The sequence below is a fragment of the Oncorhynchus nerka genome, linkage group LG12 (genome assembly GCF_034236695.1).
Source record: "Oncorhynchus nerka isolate Pitt River linkage group LG12, Oner_Uvic_2.0, whole genome shotgun sequence".
NCBI lineage: Eukaryota > Metazoa > Chordata > Actinopteri > Salmoniformes > Salmonidae > Oncorhynchus > Oncorhynchus nerka.
The window spans coordinates 59772648-59798714 of NC_088407.1; the positions used below are offsets into that span (position 1 = coordinate 59772648).

Genomic DNA, 26067 nt, shown 5'->3' on the forward strand with positions numbered 1-26067 from the left:
CCTGTACTGGTGCTTTGCCTCTGTGATGGTTCGTCAGCGGGCATAGCAGGATTTCTTATAAGCTTCCGAGTTCTGCACCTTGAAGCGGCAGCTCTACCCTTTAGCTCAGTGAGAATGTTGCCTGTAATCCATGGCTTCTGGTTGGGGTATGTACGTATGGTCACTGTGGGGATGACGTCCTCGATGCACTTATTGATAAAGCCGGTGACTGATGTGGTGTACTCCTCAATGCCATCGGAAGAATCACGGAACATATTCCAGTCTGTGCTAGCAAAACAGTCCTGTAGTTTAGCATCTGCTTCATCTGACCACTTTTTTTTATAGACTGAGTCACTGGTACTTCTGCTTTAATTTTTGCCTGTAAGCAGGAATCAGGAGGATAGAATCATGGTCAAATTTGCCAAATGGAGGGCGAGGGAGAGCTTTGTATGCGTCTCTGTGTGAGGAGTAAAGGTGATCTAGAATTTTTTCCCCTCTGGTTGCGCATTTATCATGCTGATAGAAAATAGGTAAAACTGATTTAAGTTTCCCTGCCACTAGGAGTGCCGCTTTTGAGTGAGCGGTTTCCTGTTTGCTTATTTCCTTATACAGCTGAGTGTGGTCTTAGTGCCAGCATCCGTCTGTGGTGGTCAATAAACAGCTACGAAACAAATAGATTAAATGTCTCTTGGCAAATAGTGTGGTCTACAGCTTATCATGAGATACTCTAATTCAGGCGAGCAAAATCTAGAAACTTCCTTAGATTTCATGCACCAGCTGTTGTTTACAAATATAGATCCTTATGAGGCACCCCGCCCTGTGTCCTCTATACCTGCGTCTCTTTCTCTTGCCAATGACAGGGATTTCGGCCTTGTCGGGTGTCTGAAGTACATCCTGTGAGTCCTGCTTGTTGAAGATTTTTTTTTTGTCTAATCCGAGGTGAGTGATCACTGTCCTGATATCCAGAAGCTATTTTGTGCCGTAAGATAAGGTGGCAGAAACATTAGGTACAAAATAAGTTACAAATAACACAAAGAAACCACAAAGTAGCACAATTGGTTAGGCGCCCGTAAAACTGCTGCCATTTCTTTCGGCGCCATCTGTTCCTTTGGGTTCCATGTAGGATCCTTTCTACAGAGGGTTCTACCTGGAACCAAAAAGGGCTCTCCTATGGGGAACAGCCGAAGAACCCTTTTGGAACCCTTTTTTTCTAAGAGTGTACTACCTACCTATCTGCATGGAAACCATATAAACAGTAGGAGATGGACCCAAGTGTAAGCCACAGACTGAAACCAAACAGAAGCCCTATTTCGACGGGCGGTTACTTGCTGTTTATGACACCCAATCAACATAATCATGAATCAAGATGAAGATAATCAAACCTTCTTCCTACATTTCTGTATTTTTTTGGGCTGGAGCATTATCTAAAGAGGCCTTACAAACCATAGTACCTCATGGATGCAGGGCTCATCTGCGAAGAGACAGTGGTTCAATTGTTACAAATGCTCTTGTGGCTGAATGGAAGCAAGTCCCCACAGCAATGTTCCAACATCTAGTGGAAAGCCTTCCCAGAAGAGTGGAGACGGCAAAGGGGGGACCAACTCCATATTAATGCCCATGATTTTGGAATGAGATGTTCGACGAGCAGGTGTCCACATACTTTTGGTCATAATGGTGTGTATAGACAGTATGGACAGTATATGAATTGAAAAGGTGTGTACAGCAGTAGTTATATAGGATGACTCTATGTACATTCGGCAGCAGTCTCTAAGGTGCAGGGTAGAGTACCGGTTGGTAGGCGGGTGACTAAGGTTCAGGTCAGGGTATTGGGCGAAGGCTGGCTAGTGGTGACTGTTTAACAGTCTGATGGCCTGGAGACAGAAGCTGTTTTTCAGTCTCTAGGTCCCTGCTTTGATGCACCTGTATTGTCCCCGTCTTCTAGATGGAAGCGGGATGAACATGCTGTGGCTCGGGTGGCTGAGGTCCTTGATGATCTTCTTGGCCTTCCTGTGAACACTGGGCGCTGTAGATGTCCTGGAGGGCAGGCAGTGTGCACCCGGGGATTCGTTGGGCTGACCACACCCCCCTCTGGAGAGCTCTGCGTGTGCAGACGGTGCAATTGCTGTACCAGGCGGTGATACAGCCTAACAGGATGCTCTCAATGGTGCATCTATAGAAGTGTGCGAGGGTCTTAGATGGCAAGCCTTCTTCACCACACTGTGAAGGGGCGATTTCAGGTCGTCAGTGATGTGCACGCCGAGGAACTTGAAGTATTTGACCCTCTCCCCGTTGATGTGAATGGGGGCATGCGCTCTCTGCAGTCCACGATCAGCTCCTTCGTTTTGTTGACATTGAGGGAGAGGTGTACTGTGTAGCTCAGTTGGTAGAGCATGGCTGCTTGCAATGCCAGGATTGTGGGTTTGATTCCCATGGGGACCAGAATGAAATTGTATGTAATCACTATTGTAAGTTTCTCTGGATAAGAGCATCCGCTAAATGATGTAGGCTTTCTCGTCGTTGTTGGTAAATCAGGCCAACAACGTTGTTGGTAATCAGGCCAACAATCAGTTGTTGGTAATCTACCACTGTTGTGTAATCAGTAAACTTGATTATTGAGTTGTAGATGTGCATGACCACGCAGTCATGGGTGTACAGCAGGGGTGTGCAACTCCAGTCCTCAGGGGCCTGATTGGTGTCACACTTTTTCTCCATGCCTAGCAAACACAGCTAATTAATCAAATGTTATTCTAACCTGAAGATCATGATTAGGTGATTATTGGAGTCTGGTGTGTTAGCTGGGGCTGGGGCAAAACTCTGACACCAATCAGGCCCCAGAGGGCTGGAATTGCCCACCCCTGGTGTACAGGAAGGGGCTGAGCACACACCCCTGTGGGGACCCCATGTTGAGAATCAGTGTGGTGGAGGTGTTGTTGCCTACCTTCACCACCTGGTGTTGGCCCATCAGGAAGTCCAGGATCCAGTAGCACATGAAAGGGTTCAGACCCTGAGCTTGGATGGCACTATGGAGATATGCGTCATAAAACTATTCCAATTAGTTACTTCTCTATACAAATAATAATATCTGACGTGACACACTGAGAGCTCCCCACAAATAAGAAGGGAGGACAGTACGGCATGCTTTCACAGGTTTTCGTGGTCGTTTTCATAGTCCAAAATGACAATAAATACTTTCACAGAAGAAGGGGGTAGTTTGTTACTAGCCTTTTAAAAATTGATCAGTCATGTGCCACAAATCATGATAGTAAAACATAGACAGCAGATCTCACTTCCCAGAGTACCTCAGCTATGCCAGAGGGGGAACTCCTAAAGCCCACAATGAGGGATCCCCTCTGATACTCTGACTTATATCGCAAAGAACATATACTTCCTGTAAATCAGCGATGATCATGTTCTGTTGTTAATTTGCACATTCTTGAAACCTGGGATAAAAGGGATTCCCGAGCAATCAATGTCCGAGGAATTCCCCTTGGTTTTTTCCAGTTAATTCTAATCAGAGATAGCTTACCCTACTGAACTATCTGTGACTTGTGTATGGATGATACAGTACATGGCAACAGAGACTGCCTTGGCTACGTGATATGTATGGATGATGCATCGTAATGCAATTGACCGTTGCTTTTATTTTCCAAATGATTAATGTTTCCATTGCGTGGCTTTCATTTTACACTTTTCTCCTATTATGTGCCAGCGCACGGTGTGATATGATCAAGTGATTTGCAACAAGAGCTTTTGATCCAACAATCGAAAGCAGATGTTTTTACAGTGTGAGTAAATCATACACGTGGATGGTGATAACCCTACATTGTTTCATAACCCTACATTGTTAACTACACGTGGATGGTGATAACCCTACATTGTTTCATAACCCTACATTGTTAACTGCACGTAGATGGTGATAACCCTACATTGTTAACTACACGTGGATGGTGATAACCATACATTGTTAACTACACGTGGATGGTGATAAGCCTACATTGTTAACTACACGTGGATGGTGATAAGCCTACATTGTTAACTACACGTGGATGGTGATAAGCCTACATTGTTAACTACACGTGGATGGTGATAAGCCTACATTGTTAACTACACGTGGATGGTGATAAGCCTACATTGTTAACTACACGTGGATGGTGATAAGCCTACATTGTTAACTACACGTGGATGGTGATAAGCCTACATTGTTAACTACACGTGGATGGTGATAAGCCTACATTGTTAACTACACGTGGATGGTGATAAGCCTACATTGTTAACTACACGTGGATGGTGATAAGCCTACATTGTTTCATAACCCTACATTGTTAACTACACATGGATGGTGATAACCCTACATTGTTAACTACACGTGGATGGTGATAAGCCTACATTGTTAACTACACGTGGATGGTGATAAGCCTACATTGTTAACTACACGTGGATGGTGATAAGCCTACATTGTTAACTACACGTGGATGGTGATAAGCCTACATTGTTTCATCACCCTACATTGTTAACTACACGTGGATGGTGATAACCCTACATTGTTTCATAACCCTACATTGTTAACTGCACGTAGATGGTGATAACCCTACATTGTTAACTACACGTGGATGGTGATAAGCCTACATTGTTAACTACACGTGGATGGTGATAAGCCTACATTGTTTCATAACCCTACATTGTTAACTACACGTGGATGGTGTTAAGCCTACATTGTTTCATAACCCTACATTGTTAACTACACGTGGATGGTGATAAGCCTACATTGTTAACTACATGTGGATGGTGATAACCCTACATTGTTAACTACACGTGGATGGTGATAACCCTACATTATTAACTACACGTGGATGGTGATAAGCCTACATTGTTAACTACACGTGGATGGTGATAACCCTACATTGTTAACTACACGTGGATGGTGATAACCCTACATTGTTAACTACACGTGGAAGGTGATAACCCTACATTGTTAACTACACGTGGATGGTGATAAACCTACATTGTTTCATAACCCTACATTGTTAACTACACGTGTATGGTCATAATAACCTTATATTGTTCAGCTACGTAGATCAGTCATCATATTTTATTTATCCAAAGCCTAGTTCATAAGGTTTTTGAGGGGTGCAAAAAGTGCAGATAAAAGCATGACTGTAGTAAGACTGTGTTGTGTGCAGTACCTTTGGTTTCCAAACCCACAGACAGAACTAGCCCAATGCCTAAAGCTGTTAAAAGATCAACCCGTGAGCTGTCTGTGCCCTTTTCTTTCCCATCAGAGCACTCTGGCCCTGTAAAGGGTCCAATAAAAATCACTGGAAGTGTTTACACTCATACTGTAGGAGCATTGAGAGCCAGAGCTCCCTATGGACTCATATCCAGATATGTTATGTGACTTTGTCAGAACTAGAACCTCTACATCAGCAGATTACTATGATGTCAGGGGGATGATGTATGCTGGCGCACTGTGGAGAGCTGTGGCCGACTGGATGTTAATGGGTGCTCAGTGTCTGGGGGGTGGCACAAGGGAGAGGTTTGACTTCAATTCGTTGCCATTATTCAAAGCAGTTTCGATGCATGGGTCTCAACATCATCCAGCGCCTGAGCAGCTAAAAACGCCCATACTATCAGAATGGACAAAAGCAGAGTAGCCACAGCAAATAAAACTGGAAGTATATGTGGGAGGATGAAATGCCATTGTTGACCTTCGAATCATTCTGCAAACCCTCACTGAAGAATTCACTTTCATTCAAATCAGTGTTGGCTAGTGGGAAAGGCAGGCTATACTGGTGTTCTGTACAGTGAAAGGGCTGTCTGTTTGTGTGTGCATATTTGTTCACTGTGTGCAACACTCTACTAATGCACTCTTATCAACCACTCAATTATTATTCATGAACAGCTATGACCAGTCCCTCAGATTACATTCATGCCATATTATTAAATTACGATAGTTTGGCAATACTCTAAGGTACGGTACCCTGTCAATAAGATTTTAAATTATATAATATTGGTGGTACAGATGTGTTCACATACCGAAAAAGCAAAAAAATACAATAAGATAATCCCTACAGCTGCTTGGTCTTTCTCTAATAGAACTGAATGAACTGATGAAACAGTAGTTTGTACAATATCCACTAGATAGCAATGGAACAGGACAAGTTCCCCCCAAAAAACATGATGTATGATTATAGTGAAAATAATTTTACTTTGTACTAGTAATGATTACATATTTATCTGCTTTGTTTTTTTTTTTTGGAACAACTTAATTCCATATTCTGTAGTAACAACGATCATGGTATGTTCTTGTGTTTTTGCTATTACCCAAAAATGCCATTTTCACTAAGCTTGAAATGACAATATCAGAACAATATCATGAGGCATCATATGAGTTACCTTTCCAATCATTTTCCTTCTAAACCTCATCAGTGTCAGTATGGGATTCTCAGAATCATTCTGTTCCACAGGTGCCAGTCAGTCAACTGCAGCTTTTCAACCACTGGCGAGAGTCTGAAGTAGTGAAATACAGATGGCATGTCCATGGCACTCAGACAATGTCATCGTTATCTACACGTGTGGTCGCCAGAGATGATACATCCTGTTGCTCTGCACATCGTAATGCTTTACGGTTCATTTACAAACGGCACACTGTGTTTCAGGGTGGCTTTCAAAATACTTTTTTACATTCCTGAATGTAATGGACTGAGAGTTGAGGGGCTTTATTCATCCATACATGTAGTACAGCACATGGCAAAACAAAGTGGCCTGAAAGGCAGCTGATCGTCCATTATCACCAACTCTGAGCCAATTAGCTAGAATGTTCTGGGCTTGCATCTTTGGCGCACAGGGAGCACTGCGGATGACTTGGCGTCTGTCTATAAACAATGAATGAAGACAAGGCCTTTGAGAGAAGTGCATCCAACATATTCACACTATGACCTCACTTACAGGAATCGGACAGAGTCACTGCAACCAATGAATCATCTTCTTCCAAGCATGGATCCAGGAGGACTCCAAAGTTAACAATGCGAACCATGCTAACACACTGCATTGGAAGTGCTTTCGCTAAGTTACCTCCAAACATGTTGCCTATACTTGTATACATACTTTATACAAGTATAGTGCACATGGATACGCAATGATAACCTATATCCAGATCCGAACATGCTGTTTGCCAGGCTCTAAGGTATTTTTATGGTGAAAAGATTGAATAGGCCATCATGACGTTATTTCATAGTACTTCATTTAGTTCAAGACGTGCTAGGCAGTTCCAACGCCATGGTAAAAGCCATACTTCCCTTGTTAGCATTTAGGGATGAAGTGTGGATTACCATCAATGATTTACGATGGCCAGCAGTTCAAGTTCATTTCAGGACATTGGCATGTTCTAGAGAACAAACAGTAGAACAAGAAAAACCTTTCGGCAAAGTCTGGCAACAAACTCCTTCATGTTCACTCGTAAAATATGGTTTGGTTCTTAGACTTCATTAGAAGAATCTGGCTGTTTGATGGAAGGGGGATAAAGACTTTTTGCGTAAAACCTTAATTTAATCTCTCCAGCTAGAGCCATGTCAGGTGTCCCCCTGTGATTCTTCATTGTGGTCATCTGATGATGGTAATGTGCCATTCAAGGTTGCTTGATCCTCCTGTACATGATCTGCTTTGTGCTCTCACAAATGTAAGCACTGGCACTGCTGTCTTTTATTGATTTTTCAGGAGATAGTTTACTGAAGCATTTACTCAGTAGATAACATTTGAGCACTCATGTGATAGGCTACGCCATCAGAGAGACCCCAAATGTGCCTTAAGCTGAAATGTTAGCCAAAACAAATACATGCACTCCTTCACGGCAGACCTCTTTTCGTAAGGACTTGCTGCAGGACTTGCTGTTGCTGCAGTAAAAACGCATGGCTGCAGGGCACGAAGTGGGAAAGTGTCCAGTCTGGTGGTGGTGGTGAGTGCTAATGTATGTTTACTGTCTCATCATGAATGTTTGTAGATTCCAGACCTCAAGGAACAGGGATGAATCTGCTAGTGTGCTAACGCTAGCCTGCTGGATCACGCAAAGTCTAATAGACCAATGACAGTTTATGGGGTCAAATAGGTGGGAGTCCTGCAGCTGCAATATCTTATCACTCATCTGTATGGGGTCAGTATATGGGTAGTTAAGAGTGAAACATGCAGTACCAGACAAAAGTTTGGACACATTCAAGGATTTTTATTTATTTTCACTATTTTCTACATTGTAGAATAATAGTGAAGACATCAGCACAATTAAATAACACATATATAATCATGTAGTAAGCAAAAAAGTGTTAAACAAATTGAAATATATTTTATATTTGAGGTTCTTCAAAGTAGCCACCCTTTGCCTTGATGACAGCTTTGCACACTCTTGTCATTCTCTCAACCAGCTTTATGAGGAACGCTTTTCCAACAGAATTGAAGGAGGTCCCACATATGCTGAGCACTTGTTGGCTGCTTTTCCTTCACTCTGCGGTCCAACTCATCCCAAACCATCTCAATTGGGTTGAGGTTAGGTGTTTTGTGGAGGCCTGGTCATCTGATGCAGCAGTCACCTGCACTCTCGGCTGCAATATCGAACAATGAGTCTGCACACTACATTTTGTGACCCGAGTATGTGATAACCCAGAACTCCCAAAAACAAATATTTTTTTGGCATGTATATCATAGTGTGGCCATCATTAAATGCATCAACATTATTTTCTCAAACTCTTTAGGGACTATTGTGATGAGTCCAAAGTTTTGTGATGAGTCCAAATTTGGAGTGAATCTGACTTTTAGTCCATGAGAAGATTGTATATGATTATTTGAGGGCTATATAGTCAAACAAAAAATGAATTGTTCATAGTTTCCTTATTTTTTAAGATATCAATGCCATATCAACTGAGCACGGTTCATCATGGTAATGTCTTTGATGACCCTAAAACGTTTCAAGTTGACATGCCATTGTGAAGTGGATTTACAAAGGATTTAAATGGACATGTAGATTTTCTGATTTATCATTAACTTAGCCACCTCTTAAATGGGAATATAAAATAATTTTCCAATCTCCAGCATCAACATATGTGAAAATGGCGTTTCTATGTTTTGTAGTAAAAAATATAGAGGAAGAAAAGTGTTTCCAATGACATCATTAATCAATTAGTAGACAATTAGTAGGCAATGCCTAATCATATTTTGCAAAAATCACACAATGCACACCGATGATGACATTGGAAACACGTATCTTCCATCTTTTTTATTACAAAACCTAGGGGGGTGCTGGAGATGATGAACATGAATTTGATGATGAACATTTTAGAAATTTCCCTTTAACCAATCCCTTAGTGAATTTGGTGTTATTTGGATCATGAGATGGTTCATGAGAAGCTTTCAAAGGTTTTCCAAAATGTCCAAGAAGGAGGAAAATCTATCTTGACGGACCTTATGGGTCATTGAGGTAAATTTGTTCAGCACGAGGAAAGACACATACATACAAAGATTGAAGTCTAGATCAAATGGGGTGGCAGATTTGAGGGTTTAAGTGAGACTGCTTATAACAGCGCCCCCTATAGGCCAATTAGTGCCATTGTTTTTGACCAATTTACTCTTGGCCGCAAGTTTCTGTGTGCAATATGTTTTATTGTTGTTGTTACCAATCTATGCTTTAATTATTTGACATGGTAACTGAAGCATAGATTGGTAACGTAAGAAAAAAAAAGTTAAAAGAATAATAATAATGACAATAGGTTTCACATTAACCGCTAATTAATATGTGGATTAAAACGAATGAACAATTTTGTAGGGGTTGACGCCTTTTTAAACCTAAAAATACACTACAAGTTTTAAATGTCCTGCATTGCAGGAAGGTTATCCTGAAACAGGGTGATCAAATTAAGATCCTCCATCAATAAGTGATATTGCATAGGCGGTAAGGTGCTGTGAGTCCCCTGCTGTTTGTCCAGAGTGTTTCTATCACTGTCATTGACTCCTCCTAATCTGTGCTCCTCATCCACATCTGGAGGGAAGTTACTATTCCAAGAATTAGCTAACATTGATTTGGGCTAAAATGCATAATCTCCTGCCAAAAGTGAAATGTGGAACAAGTCTCAATCAGGAAGGGAGGAAACTGTCATTACATAGCAGGGGTCTAGCGTCTGAGTTGACACCAAAAGAGAGGAGACAGATGCAGTGAAAGGGGCTTTAGAGATTTTAGGAATGACTCAGAGGCTACCGCACGTGATCTGTGGTTTTTGTACATAATGTCACCGCCATGACCTAACTATGACCAAAAACAGCTTCTGGACATTATAACAGCCATTGGTAACTTTGATTTGGACCAACATTTGCAGGTCTGGATGTTTTGCTTACTCCGGACGAGGCCTTAACCCCGGGACTCGAAAGAGGAAGCGGCGGTGAAAGAGTGCAGGCGAGCCGGCATCCTGATGAAAATACCAAGGCGAGCAAATAGACTCCCATTACACTCTGCTCTATTGAAGAACGTACAATCACTTTAGAACAAACTGGATGAGTTCCGTTCGAGACTATCCTATCAATGGGACCTGAAAAACATATCCTATGTTTCTGAGTCATGGGTGAACAAGGACATGGACATACATCTCGCTGTTTTTTTATGCATCGACCAGATGGCAGACTTGGGTAAGATGACGGGAGGAGGGGTGTGTCTCTTCATTAACAACAGCTGGTGCACAATCTCAACTTTTAAGGAAGTCGCTAGTATTTTCTCACCTGAGTTAGAATACCTTGATAAAAAAAATGCAGACCATAGTATTTACCAAGAGAGTTTTCATTTATATTTTTCGTGGCTGTCTACTTACCACCACACACCGATGCTAGCACTAACACTGCACTCAATGAGCTGTATAGGGGCATAAGCAAACAAGAAAATGCACATTCAGAGGCTGCATTTCTCGAGGCTGGTGATTTTAATGCAGGAAAACTAAAATCTGTTTACCACATTTTTACCAGCTTGTCACCTGTGCATCTAGAGGTGACAAAACTCTAGGTCAACTTTATTCTACACCCATAAACACATACAAGGCCCTCCCTCTCCCTCCCTTTGGCAAATCAGACCATTACTCTATCCTCCTGCGTCCTGCTTACAAGCAAAAACTAAAAAAGGAAGTACCAGTGACACGCTCAATAAGGAAGTGGTCTAATGAAGCGGATGCTAAACCACTACAAAGGGTGGTGAGTACATCCCAGTGCATCACTCTATACCAGGCGGTGTCAGAGGAAGGACTAAAAAATTGGCAAAGACCTCAGCCACCCAAGCCATAGACTGTTCGCTCTGCTACCACACGGAAAGTGCTACCAGTGCACCAAGTCTAGAACTAACATAACCCTGAACAGTTTCTATCCAAAAGCCATAAGACTGCTAAACAAGGCTGCTAAATAGCTAATCAAATGGCTACCCAGACTACCTGCACTGACCCTTTTTTTTACTAACACTGACACCCCAACACACACATACACACACACTACATACACCCACACACACATAACATGCGCACACACGCACTCACTTTTCCACACTCACCACATATGCTGCTGCTACTACTCCACATTCGATGCTGCCATAGCTCGGTCTATTATCTATCCTGTTGCCTAGTCACTTTACTCCTACCTACAATTCCCTCCATAATTATTGGGACAGTAATTTCTTCTTCTTCTGCCTCTATACTTCAAAAGTTTGGATTTCAAATTTTACAATGACTGTGAGGTTCAAGTGCAGACTGTCAGCTTTCATTTGAGAGTATTTTAATCCATATCAGGTTAACCATTTAGAAATTACAGCACTTGTTGGACATAGTCCCCCCATTTTAGGGCGGCAGAAGTAATGGGACAAAGTCCCTTATAGGTGCATTTGAAGTAGTAAAAAGTGTATTCATAGCACTGTCACGACTTCTGCCAAAGTCGGTTCCTCTTCTTGTTCGGGCGGTGTTCGGTGGTCGACGTCACCGGTCTTCTAGCCATCGCCGATCCATTTTTCATTTTCCATTTGTTTTGTCTTGTTTTCACACACACCTGGTTTTCATTCACTCATTATGTGTTGTGTATTTAACCCTCTGTTCCCCCCATGTCTTTGTGTGGTATTGTTTGTTTGTAAGTGCTTGTGCGCATGTTGACTGGTGCGTGTCGGGTTTTGTACCCAAGTTGTTATTTTCTTGGTGCTGTTGGTTTTGGTATTAAACTGCTCCGGCTATTTACCATGTTCTGCTCTCCTGCGTCTGACTTCCCTGCCACCAGTTACGCACCCCTTACAAGCATGCAATGATTATATCAAACGTGTGACCCTATACATATTTGTTGGGTGCATTTCTGTTGGTTTTGGTTGTTTCAGAATATTTTGTGCACAATAGAAATTCTTTGTAAATCATGTATTGTGTCATTTTTAAGTCACTTTTATTGTAAGTAAGAATATAATATGTTTCTAAACACTTCTACATGGATGTGGATGCTACCATGATTATGGATAATCCAGAATGAATTGTGAATAAGGATGAGTGAGAAAGTTACAAATGCACAAATATCATACCCACCCCAAAATGGTAAGCTCCCCTGTTATTGTAATTGTGAGAGGATAGCATGTCTTGTGGGTATGACATTTGTGTGTCTATACATTCTAACTCGTCATTATTCAAGATAGGGTCACAAGCTTGATGTAGTCATTGCGTGCTATGAATATGGAACCAAATACTTTTGCTGCCCTAAAATAGGGGGGACTATTACAAAAAGTCCAGTAATTTCTAAATGGTTCACCCAATGTGGTTGAAAATACCCTCAAATTAAAGCTGACAGTCTGCACTTTAACCTCATAGTCATTGTTTGATTTAAAGTCTTTTGGAGTACAGAGTCAAAAGGAGAAATAAGTCTTCACTGTCCCAATAATTACAGAGGGCACTGTATACTGTAATGGAAAGAGCAGGTGTTCTTAATGTTTTGATACTCTGTGTATGTGTTAGTGAAAAGTCTGACCAACACAAAGGTGTAGCCTAAACTCACAACGGCTCTCGGTGGATGAACTGTGAATGGCAAGACGAATAGGCCAGCAATACACATCCTCTCAAAAAGCAGACATAGGCCTATTCATATACATTGATATGATGTATTTTCCATTATAGCTTATTAAAGTAAATGTTCCTCCATTTCTATATAATTCCCGCCATAACATATGGCCTAACAACTTCACCCACGTTTTTTAAGGGGATCTACATGGTTTATTATGATCCAGTTTATTTGAAATGTATTAAAAAGCGACAATGAAAATAAAGAGAGAAGCATATTTCACAAATAAGGTAGGCTCTTTTTTTTTTACAGGAAATGACGGGTTACCCCACTTGGCCCCTGTCCATCTATAAAATATTTATCCGCTGATGGAAATCGGCTCTGAAAGTATGTCTCGGATATTACGCTCAGCTTCTTGAGGTAATAAGTTCGTCCCCTTTTCCTTCTGTGCTCTGATTGGAGGAAGTGTTGTCTCAGGAATGTCACGAAACTATTTAAATAGCACTTATGTCCACAGTGTTAGTAGAATAGTCTGAGCATCGGAATAAAGACAGAACGAACTTGAGAGTTTTTAGCGAACATTAAGATTTCTAAGACTATTTAACACATGGAATAAATTGGAGAATTAAAGAAGAAATAACGGGACAACGAAGCTCTGACAATCAAGGAGTTTCTTCAACTTATCCATCTGTGACTTATTTATTTTATTTTATTCAGGTCGGTAAAGCTTTTTGTTACGTTTTTATAATTGGACTGTAATCTTTAGAAGTGTGTAAATGACAATACCTATTTAACTGTGTTTCTACCTTCTGGTTTAAACAGATTTCTGAGGTTTCAAGATGAAGCTGACAGGAGTCTTTCTCCTTTTGGTGCTTTGGAATTGTGAGGGCAGCAGGATGGCAGGTGAGATTTTGTAAATGCTTAATTAAATATAGAAATATTAAAATCAACAATGGAGTTATTCTGTTAAAAGGTCTGGCAATAGTTTATCTGTGAACTTAAAGTTGCCCATAGAGACTCACTACAGTTTCTCCCTTCACAGAGAGTAGAGATGATAACAGTGTATACGACCTATTCGAGCTTGTGAAAGTGAACAAAAGGCACCAAGGTGTTACCTTGGTAAAAGGCGCAGATCCTTACAGCCCAGCCTATAAGATCCTGAACGCAGACCTGATCCCCCCGGTTCCCGAGATCTCCTTCAGGGACCTCATTGATTCGATACAAGCTGAGAGGGGATTCCTTCTCCTGGTCAACTTCAAGCAGTTCAAAAAAACCAGGGGCAGTCTTTTGACTGTGGAGAGGGATGACGGATCAGGACCGTTATTCGAAATCATTTCTAATGGCAAGGCGCAAACTCTGGATGTGGTATACTCCACCGGGAACAAGCAACAGGTAGTGTCCATAGAAGATGCGGATCTAGCGACTGGACACTGGAAGAATATCACGCTGTTCATTCAGGAGGATCGTGCCCAGCTGTTCGTCGGGTGTGAAGAGATCAATATATCAGAAATGGACGTACCCATCCAAAAGGTCCTGACGCATGAGGTTGCCGACATTGCCCGTCTGAGGATCGGAAAAGGAGCTGTGAAAGATAGATTTATGGTAAATATGAATGAATTTATGAGTTCATAAATACATTGCAAATAATGTTGTAATTGTATACAAATACATGTTACAGTTATAGCCTAGTCTGAGTAAGTCTAACCTTGTCCTGAAGCTATTGCGAGCAGCGCAGCGTTTGGTGCTCGAGGATAGTCACACTCACAGACATGTAGCCTAATGTTCGACATAAAACTTAAAATATGCCATTATGATCCTTTAGGAAATGTATTGAAAAGATGTAAATGTGTGGATATGGAATAACTCCAAATGCAATGTGTACGTCTGCAGGGAGTGCTTCAGAACGTGCGCTTCGTTTTTGGAACCACTTTGGAGGCGATTTTACGCAATAAGGGATGCCAAAGCTGTAAGTGTGAATTACAAAATATAAACGTTCTTTTGCATTTAAATGTTGGAATTACTGTGTATGGTATATGTTATCCAATGCTTGTTAATTGTACAAATCTAAATGCATTCCATTAACAAATATAATTAATAGTAACTCTATTGCTATGGTCATTAAAGCCAATTCACAGTGGGTGTTATTATGCTGTTTGTGGAAATTAATATGTCTGTTCTTCTCCAGCTGCAACTTTGACTGATGTCATGACACTGGACAACCCAGTAAATGGGTCCAGCCCAGCAATAAGGACTGATTACACTGGCCACAAAACCAAAGGTGAGACCAGACTTCACACTCCATGGACAAAGTCATTTGCTTAATACTGGTCTGTGTACAACTGTTAATGTGAAAGAGGTAGGTAACTAACGGATTGCTTTTCTCCTCTCCAGATATTCAGCAGGTCTGTGGTTTTTCCTGTGAGGATATCACCAGCATGTTCAAGGAGCTCAAGGGGCTTGGTGTGATTGTTAAGCAGCTGTCAAACGAGCTCAACAGAGTGGTAAGCATAGGAAGCAGCTTGGTCTGCACACTGTCATCCTTTCTCCCTCCCTCTCTAGTCTATCTGTTCCCAGTTAAAACCTCTCCACTGCACAGCCACTTGTCCCTGGAATGGCATTCCCTGCCAGATCCCTAATGACTCCCATATGAGGACACAAATATGTTTGACTGTCATTTAATTTGTATTTACTTCAGTTAAATTAAGCTACGTCTTAATCACAATGTTGGTAGGTGATTCATTTCTACTGGAACCTTGGCTATGTAAAAGTTTCCATCCTCGTGTCTGAAACCATGCTCCTCTCTCTACCTCCGCTCTGTGTGCAGAATAAGGAGAGCACTCTGCTCATGAACCAGATGAACATCCACAGTGGGGTCTGTCTTCACAACGGCATTGTGCACAAGGACAAAGATGAGTGGACTGTGGACGACTGCACAGAGTGTACCTGCCAGGTAGGTGTCATCACACTTGTTGGAATGCAGTTATCCAGTAATCCGGCCAGTAGTAAGCTGTGTGAAAACCAGGCAGTAGCTCCTAAACCCCTTCTGTAATAAGGTGCTAATGGGCTCTTATGTTTATAGACTTAAGCAAAGCCCCTGTGTCCATCTGCTATCCATCACCTCACCTCTAATAAGGTGTTAGAGAGAATGGCAATACAGCACTGTGTGTGTGTGGGGGTGGAGGGGGTGGGTGGGGGTCTGCCCTGTCAAACCCCTCTCTTTCCCACCTACTCTCTCACTAAGGGTTATCTATTTGGATAGGTATCAAGAATGTGTCTTTAATGAGGACATTTGCTCAGACCCTCTGTTCTGCCTTTCCACTGTCACTATCCTTCCCCCCAGCACCTTGCTTGCCTGAACCCAGTGCAGGTGCACAGAACTGGGGTGGTAGCATAGCGGTGAACCCCCTGCCCTAGCCAGAGACCATCCCAATGTTCCCAAACATAGCAATTAATCCTGGCAAAGCAGCAAGCGCTTTTGCGTAATGCAAAGTTAATGATCCAGAATATTTTCCTTTGCTGTTGCCAAACAGTCTGCTCTGGAGACAAACCCATTACTAATCCCAGCAATCCTCTCTACAGAACTCTGCCACTGTGTGTCGCAAAATCTCTTGCCCCCTGATGCCCTGTGCCAATGCCACCGTGCCTGATGGAGAGTGCTGCCCACGTTGTGGAAACCGTGAGTATGATTCTTTGTAGTACTTTTTTGTGAGCTGGATTTTGAACTAGAAGTTAAACTTTTTAAAATATATATATATACAGCACCAGTCAAAAGTTTGGACACACCTACTCATTCAAGGGTTTTTCGTTATGTTTACTATTTTCTACATTGTAGAATAATAAGTGAAGACATCAAAACTATGAAATAACAAATATGGAATCATATAGTAACCAAAAGAGTGTTAAACAAATCAAAATATATTTTAGATTCTTCAAAGTAGCCACCCTTTGCCTTGATGACAGCTTTGCACACTCTTGGCATTCTCTCAAGCAGCTTCATGAGGAATGTTTTTCCAACAGTCTTGAAGGAGTTCCCACATATGCTGAGCCCTTGACGGCTGCTTTTCCTTCACTCTGCGGTCCACCTCATACCAAACCATCTCAATTGTGTTGAGGTCGGGTGATTGTAGAGGCCAGATCTGATGCAGCACAATACAACTCTCCTTGGCCAAATAGCCCTTACACAGCCTGGAGGTGTGTTTTGGGTCATTGTCCTGTTGAAAAGCAAATGATAGTGGGACTAAGTGCAAACCAGATGGGATGGCGTATTGCTGCAGTATGTTGTGGTAGCCATGCTGGTTAAGTGTGCCTTGAATTATAAATAAATCACGACAGTGTCACCAGCAAATCACACCTCCTCCTCCATGCTTCACGGTGGGAACCACACATGCAGAGATCATCCATTCACCTACTATACGTCTCACAAAGACACGGCGATTGGAACCAAAAATCTCAAATTTGGACTCATCAGACCAAAGGACAAATTTCTACTGGTCGAATGTCCATTTCTCGTGTTTCTTGGCCCAAGCAAGTCTCTTCTTATTATTGTTATCCTTAAGTTGTGGTTTCTTTGCAGCTATTCGACCATGAAGGCCTGATTTACACAGTCTCCTCTGAACAGTTGATGTTGAGATGTGTCTGTTACTTGAACTCTGTGAAGCATTTATTTGGGATGCAATTTCTGAGGCTGGTCACTCAAATGAACTTATCCTCTGCAGCAGAGGTAACTCTGGGTCTTCCTTTCCTGTGGCGGTCCTCATGAGAGCCAGTTTCATCATAGATCTTGATGGTTTTTGCGACTGCACTTGAAGAAACTTTCAAAGTTCTTGAAATTTTTCGGATTGACTGACCTTCATTTCTTATTAAAGTAATGATGGACTGTCTTTTCTCTTTGCTTATTTGAGTTGTTCTTGACAGAATATGGACTTCATCTTTAACCAAATAGGGCTATCTTCTGCATTCCAGGTTACTACCTCATGAAGCTGGTTGAGAGAATGCCAAGAGTGTGAAAAGCTGTTATCAGTGCAAAGGGTGGCTACTTTGAAGAATCTCAAATATTATTTATATATACCGCTCAGGAAGGAAGAAGCCTCTGCTCCAAAACCGACATAAAAAAGCCAGACTACAGTTTGCAACTGCACATGGGGACAAAGGTCGTACTTTTTGGAGAAATGTCCTTTGGTCTGATGAGACAAAAATAGAACGGTTTGGCCATAATGACTATCGTTATGTTTGGAGGAAAAAGGGGGAGGCTTGCAAGCCGAAGAACACCATCCCAACCGTGAAGCACGCGGGTTGCAGCATCACGTTAAGGGGGTGCTTTGCTGCAGTAGGGACTGGTGCACTTCACAAAATAGATGGCGTCATGAGTCAGTAAAATTATGTGGATATATTGAAGCAACATCTCAAGACATCAGTCAGGAAGTTAAAGCTTGGTCGCAAATGGGTCTTCTAAATGGACAATGACTCCAAGCATACTTCCAAAGTTGTGGACAACAAAGTCAAGGTATTGGAGTGGCCATCACAAAGCCCTATACCTATAGAAAATGTGTGGGCAGAACTGAAAAAGCATGTGCAAGCAAGGAGGCCTACAAACCTGACTCAGTTACACCAGCTCTGTCAGCAGGAATGGGCCAAAATTCACCCAACTTATTGTGGGAAGCTTGTGGAAGGCTAACCGAAACGTTTAACCCAAGTCAAACAATTGAAAGGCAATGCTACCAAATACTAATTCAGTGTATGTAAACTTCTGACCCACTGGGAATGTGATGAAAGAAATAAAAGCTGAAATAAATCATTCTCTCTACTATTATTCTGACATTTCACATTCTTAAAATAAAGTGTTGATCCTAACTGACCTAAAACAGGGAATCTTTACTTGGATTAAATGTCAGGAATTGTGAAAAACTGAGTTTAAATGTATTTGGCTAAGGTGTATGTAAACTTCAGACTTCAACTGCATATCCCCCCCAATTTCGTGATATTTAATTGCGATGCAATTACGATCTTGTCTCATCGCTGCAACTCCCCAACGGGCTCGGGACAGGCAAAGTTCGAGTCATGCATCCCCCGTAACATGACCCGCCTAACTGCACTTCTTAACACCAGCCCCCTTAAATCGGAAGCCAGCTGCACCAATGTGTAGGAGGAAACACAGACGACTGGAGTCAGCCTGCAGGCGCCCGGCTCACCACAAGGAGTCACTAGAGTGTGATGAGCCAAGTAAAGCCCCCCGGGAAAACCCTCCCCTAACCACGCTGTGCCAATTGTGTGCCACCCTATGGGACTCCCGGTCACGACACTACAGACCCTGGGATAAAACTTGGGTCTGTAGTGACGCCATGCAGTGCCTTAGACCGCTCCGCCACTTAGGAGGCCCTAGAAGTTTCACTTTTTTGACAACCTGCCCATGAGGTGTATTTTAACTTGCCAAATGTCTTCCATTTTACTTTTCATTAACTTTTCTCAGTCCTTCACATTCCCTGACCTTGGAATACCAAGTCTCAAATCTCCTGGGTTAAACTGATTCTAAAAAGGCACTGTTCTTCACAAGTCCTTTGCCCCCCTGGCTGAGCTCTGCTGTGGTAATAGCTCTCCCATTATCTCTCTGCCCCCAGCGAGTGACTATGCTGAGGATGGCTGGTCCCCCTGGTCTGAATGGACCCATTGTTCTGTGTCTTGTGGACGGGGTATCCAGCAGCGAGGTCGCTCCTGCGACCGCATCAACAGCAACTGCGAAGGCACTTCTGTGCAGACCCGCGACTGCTACCCTCAGGAATGTGACAAGCGCTGTGAGTAAACCTACTATTTGTACTCTACAGTCTCTCTCAGTAACATCCTTCTCATATGTACTGTAATAGCACATTAATTAATAATTACATGTCTGTCCTCTACAGTTAAGCAGGATGGTGGCTGGAGCCACTGGTCTCCCTGGTCTTCCTGCTCTGTGACCTGTGGTGAGGGAGTCATCACCCGCATCCGCCTCTGCAACTCCCCCACTCCCCAGATGGGAGGCAGAGACTGTCAAGGACAGGGCCGAGAGACAGAGGTTTGCCAGGAATCACCTTGTCCAAGTAAGCAGAAGAGCAGCATCTAAACACATGCACATATATATCCATCTGTCCGGAGATACAGGTGTAACTCATCTCTCTCTCTCTGTCCTTTAGTTAACGGAGGCTGGGGACCCTGGTCTCTGTGGGACACCTGTTCTGTCACCTGTGGAGGTGGACTCCAGACTCGCCAGCGTCTCTGTAACAACCCTGCCCCCAAGTACAATGGGAAGGAATGTCAGGGTGACACCAAAACATCCCAATTGTGTGGCAAAGAGGAATGCCCTATTAGTAAGCATTTTCATCAATAGATTATGGTATTTGTTATTTTTTACCTAACAGTGTACAAATCCAATATTGTTCAGTATTTAAAATCAATATGCTTCTGTCTACAGATGGCTGTCTGTCCAACCCGTGCTTTGCTGGAGCTAAGTGTACCAGCTTTGATGATGGTTCCTGGAAGTGTGGCTCATGCCCAGTGGGCTACACCGGAAACGGCATCAACTGCAAAGACATCGACGAGTGCAAGGAGGTTCCTGATGCATGCTTCACACTCAACGCAGTCCACCGCTGTGAGAACACTGAGCCTGGCTACAACTGCCTTACCTGCCCCCCTCGCTACTCAGGACCACAGCCCTTCGGGAGGGGAGTGGAGCAAGCCACAGCCAAGAAACAGGTGAGACAGCCTTTGACTACTGCGGCAAAGTACAAGAATGAGAGGATTCATTTTTATTCTGATGCTAGGAGCTCAGAAGCACATCTTAACCCTACATATCTCTCCCTTCCCCCTAGGTGTGCACACCCCGTAACCCCTGCCAAGACGGCACCCATGATTGCAACAAGAATGCTAACTGTATCTACCTGGGTCAGTTCAGCGACACTATGTTCCGCTGTGAGTGCAAACCTGGTTACGCTGGCAATGGCCACATCTGTGGAGATGACACCGACCTGGATGGATGGCCCAACAAAGACCTCCTGTGTGTGGAGAACGCCACCTACCACTGCAAGAAAGTAGGAAGGACCCCACTACACACAGTCTATTCCTAGCTTCTCCACTGTGTTATTGTGGTTATGGCTCTCTAACCAACCCTTTTGTTTTGCAGGACAACTGTCCAAACCTTCCCAACTCTGGGCAGGAGGACCATGACAAAGATGGGCTTGGTGACGCTTGCGATCACGATGATGACAATGATGGGATCCCTGATGATAGGGTGAGACATCAAAACATCCTCTCTCTCAGGACTTTGGTATCCACAGAGAAACTAAACATAGCAATCAGTAGGCATTTCTCTTCTAGGCTAGAGAAAGTAGAGGAGTCATGGAGAAATATGAGAAATAATATAATTTTGGGCTTGTGGCCAAAAGTGCAAAACAGCATGGCCTTATGCCCATAATTCATAGTGTGCATACTGTAAATAGGCCAGGGAGAAATTATGTGGTAAGAAAACACTAGCTTTCTCAGAGTGAAATATCAGATTCCAGCACAATCACTCACACACTAGCTAGCTGTAAAGTCAGAGTTTTACCATTTCCAATACAATAGCCTCTGTATTTCCAATGTACTAATGGTATTCTTTAACAAACATTTTAATAATAGGACAACTGCCCAATGGTCTACAACCCCGCTCAGTATGATGTGGACACAGATGACGTTGGTGATCGCTGTGATAACTGTGTGCATGAGAGCAACCCTGACCAAGTCGACACAGACAACAACGGAGAGGGAGATGCCTGTGCTATTGACATTGACGGTGATGGTAAGACATCATCATTACTCCAGCACCAGAAAATTACATTTCTCAGTGCTGTCAGTCATTGTCAAAGTCCTTATTAAAAGGTATCATAGACCAATGTAAGTGTGTGTTCACTTCACAGGTATTCTAAATGAGAGGGACAACTGCCCCTATGTCTACAATGTGGACCAGAGAGACACTGACGGGGATGGAGTGGGAGACCACTGCGACAACTGCCCTCTTGAGCACAACCCAGACCAGGTAACTGCAGCTTTCATAAGAACCCAATCCCAATACATAAGAACCCAATCCTATCAAATATCTTCCCTAGAGGGATGTAGAACTTTCATAGGCCCCCCTGCCTTTTAGGACAGTAGCCACATATTGCTTCAGTGGTGAGTTTTAATGAAAGACAGGAATGAGAAAGCTATGAGAAGAATTTGTACAATGCTCCTCCTCCCCTTATTCATTCCCCATTTTGAAGCGATATGAATGTGTGTGTGTGTGTAGTTTTGCCAAGGTGAAAGGACACAGGATTCTTGTTTGAAGAGGCCTTGCTAGAATACCTGAAGACAATGGGGTACATTTAAGATGAGGGAAATAATAGCGTTTCTCATGTTAAGGGAGATGAGTGGTGAAATACATTCATCATGTCTGAGTGCATTGAAGTAGAGAGAAGTTTCTCTTATACAAGTGTGTAAGAATGTGCTTTTGTGAAGACTAAATGAATTGTGTTGTCCTCCAGATTGACTCTGACTCAGATCGTGTGGGAGACAAGTGCGACAACAACCAGGACATTGATGAGGACGGTCATCAGAACAACATGGACAACTGTCCCTATATCCCCAACGCCAACCAGGCCGACCACGACAAAGATGGCAAGGGTGACGCCTGCGACCACGATGACGACAACGACGGTATCCCTGACGACAAGGACAACTGCAGGCTGGCCTTTAACCCTGACCAGCTGGACTCTGATGGTGAGTCACTCTCCAGTAGCTCTATTCAACTGACCTATAGAACGATTCATCTAGAAAGATACAGTACTCGCTACAGAAGTGCAGTGTCACGGAGATTAACATAGGGTCAGCCTGTTGTCTCCATGCCGGAGTGTCTAAGTGTTTTCCTCTGCCTCCTCCTATCAGGTGATGGTCGTGGAGATGTTTGCAAAGATGACTTTGACCAAGATAACATACTTGATATCTACGATGTGTGCCCTGAGAACTTTGCCATCAGCGAGACGGACTTCCGCAGGTTCCAGATGGTACCACTGGACCCCAAGGGCACCTCCCAGATAGACCCCAACTGGGTGGTCCGCCACCAGGGCAAAGAGCTGGTGCAGACTGTCAACTGTGACCCTGGCATCGCTGTTGGTATGTACTGCACCAATAATATAACACCTTTGGAACTAAGGAAAACAACTACAAAAATAACTACCATTTGTAGATCATGGGTCCATTGAGAAAAGTCCTAACCATCGCTCTTTGTTGTCTATAGGGTTCGATGAGTTTAACGCAGTGGACTTCAGTGGAACGTTCTTCATCAACACAGACAGGGATGATGACTACGCTGGCTTTGTGTTTGGCTACCAGTCCAGCTCCAGGTTCTATGTGGTGATGTGGAAGCAGATCACACAGACCTACTGGTCCCACACCCCGACCAGAGCTCAGGGCTACTCTGGAGTGTCCATCAAAGTAGTCAACTCCACCACAGGACCTGGGGAGCATCTGAGGAACGCCCTTTGGCACACCGGTGACACTGCTGGACAGGTACACTTAGCATGCCCTCCACATTGAGAGCACTGGCCATATCTAAAAGCAGTGAGAGAGAAAACCACTGGGTAAGAAACATTTCTCATGTATTTTTGTTATTCATCCTCTTAGGTACGTACTCTGTGGCACGACCCCAAGAACATTGGCTGGAAAGACTACACTGCCTACAGATGGCACCTGGTCCACAGGCCCAAGTCTGGACTCATCAGGTGAGCTCAGATTACCTTTGGCTCTGAATATCCTCCGCCTTTACCAAGGCCACACAAACTCCTGCTTTCATGAGCTACTGATCTCATGTCATCTTCCCTCCTTTTAGAGTTGTGATGTATGAAGGCAAGAGAATCATGGCGGATTCTGGAAATATCTACGACAAGACTTATGCTGGTGGAAGACTAGGCATGTATGTCTTCTCTCAGGAGATGACATACTTCTCAGACCTCAAATACGAATGCAGAGGTAAGATGCTTTTTTATTCATGTTTTGGCAAACAAAAAACATACTTTGAGTCTGAATTTTTACAGGGATTTAACAGATTTTTTTCCTTCTCCTTTTCCTCCAGATTCTTAAATTAGACCAGAGAGAGTCTCTTAGAAGAATGTATCTACCTGCTCAAATATACATGTAACGTATGACCTGGGACCATATCTTTATTACTCTTTCCTTTGTGACGCGCACATTAGTGTAATGGAGAGCGAGTGTGCAGCATTGAGGCAGACCGACCTCAGGACATAGGCCAACTGACTGCCCTGTGATGACTAGACCCCTGCACTAACAGCAGGTTGAGCATAACTTTGCTCAGGGAAGAAATCGGTCTCTCTCCGTCTCTGAAGTTTCTGTTTCTCTAGCTGTACTCAGACAGATATCTCTGCACTTCTCAACTAGTTGGTATCCCCTCTCTGGATGGAGGTCCAAAGGGAAGAGTATTTTCTTTATTTTTGAGCATTACTTCAGATCTGCTGTGGACCCAAAAGGACTTGAGTTGTTTCCAAATGAAGAAAGCAGTAGATGTTTTACAGGTGGGCCAGAGGTACCTGTTGAAGGAACTGTGGAGGCACCATGGACAGTATGGATTGACTGTTACCATCAAAGAGAGTGAATGCTACCCATGAAGAGCTTTGTGATAAAGGCACCTAAGCCAATTGTAGTCAATGCATTAACACTTTCAAATTCTAGATAACTTTAAATTCCCCCTGAGTCTAGAAATAGTTATATTTGGTAACTAATTGGCTTTTAGTAGACCCTTGAAGTTCAGCTCAGTATGAAGTATGTCCTCAGGGTTTGACCAGGCTTGCCAAGTGGTTTTTCAGGAAATAACTCTAGATGATATATGGAAGGAGCATAGAACCAAGACTTGCACCAAAAGCCAATATAGACTACTAGCGAACAACAACAACACAATTGCTATTTCGCCAGAATTCCAGGAATATATTTTTTGTTTTCTCTCATCTTAGTATAGACATAAGTGGAGGGACAAAAACCACATGGGTCAGTCTAACCTGCCTTAAAAGGACTATGGTTACTAAGGTTGTATATAATTTATTACAGATTTTGTTTGTTACCATTTGAGAGTATTGACACATGATCCTAGAGTTAGGATATCTCTTGTCTTTTTTCATCTCTGTGTCTTATTTTCATAGAAACCTGTTCTAAATAATTGAAATCTTGAAATCCCTCTAAAAAGTCCTCTTATAACAGTGTTCAGTACTATCAGTATTATCCCTCATTCCAACCTTCCAACATAGACTAATTAGGTGTCATTTAAATCTCATTGTTCTTTTGCACAGTATGTCTGACTTGTGTGCTTGAGAATGTGTGTACATTTCTGATGGTAAAAACAAAGGAAAACCTTTATGTACAAATATTACCTCATTATTTCTTTTTATTGAAACCAACAAAACATGATAGTACCTTTTTAGCAGCAGAATTTGGTTGGCTTTTTTTGTGTATGCTGTCCTGTGCATTTGTAATGGATAAATTATTGTTAGGATTGCCTGTTCTATGTTAAGAGGTTATTTCACATGTGTAGATAAATGCTATTTAAATAATTTATCAAGAAACGTGACCTGTGTTTCTGTTTGTATAAACTTGTTTGCACACTGACATGAGGATGTCTTTGAATATTGTTTTGTTTTGTATATTTCCTTTCTTTTTTTACCGTTAGTGATGCTTGTCTATAAACATTTTTACCATAGTTTTACTCCCCAGATGTTGTTTCTACTTCTGTCAGTTATTTTGTAATCTCAACCAAACAATAAATACACAAGGGGGAAAAAATGTTTGTTTGAGTGTCCTTTGCTTGCTTGTGGATACAGTATATTCTCAGTTTTAATAACTACAGTATTACAAAACATTACAGGGATAGATGCCATATTCTGTCAACTGCTGGAATCTATTACTTGATTCCTGGGAGCCCTCTGAGAAAGGGAGTATCCTTGAGAGTCAACAGCACGATCATTTAAGATGAACTATGGCCCAGTTTTAGAACATTAACCACATTCAACGATCACA

The 26067-nt window shown here is 42.6% G+C and overlaps 1 protein-coding gene across 1 annotated transcript; it reads left to right on the forward strand.

The window, feature by feature from the left end:
• Nucleotides 1-13529: 13529 nt before the first annotated feature.
• Nucleotides 13530-25833, forward strand: LOC115138471 (thrombospondin-1-like). The gene is made up of 22 exons (XM_029675345.2): nt 13530-13725; nt 13831-13911; nt 14051-14610; nt 14899-14974; nt 15194-15286; nt 15400-15509; nt 15833-15958; nt 16588-16684; nt 19623-19796; nt 19902-20078; nt 20172-20345; nt 20450-20730; nt 20847-21065; nt 21158-21265; nt 21652-21811; nt 21930-22048; nt 22533-22767; nt 22933-23160; nt 23285-23556; nt 23671-23768; nt 23876-24015; nt 24119-25833. The coding sequence occupies exons 2-22, from the start codon at nt 13848-13850 to the stop codon at nt 24124-24126; spliced, it is 3519 nt and encodes a 1172-aa protein (XP_029531205.2). The 5' UTR covers nt 13530-13725; nt 13831-13847; the 3' UTR covers nt 24127-25833.
• The last annotated feature ends 234 nt before the right edge of the window (nt 25834-26067 follow it).

Excerpts from the sequence above, each read along its gene's own strand:
- LOC115138471 (XM_029675345.2), top strand. The coding sequence starts at position 13,848 with ATGAAGCTGACAGGAGTCTTTCTCCTTTTGGTGCTTTGGAATTGTGAG. Across the intron at positions 14,611-14,898 it reads CTGTGAAAGATAGATTTATG|GGAGTGCTTCAGAACGTGCG; the intron begins GTAAATATGAAT and ends GTACGTCTGCAG. Across the intron at positions 19,797-19,901 it reads TCAGGAATGTGACAAGCGCT|TTAAGCAGGATGGTGGCTGG; the intron begins GTGAGTAAACCT and ends TGTCCTCTACAG.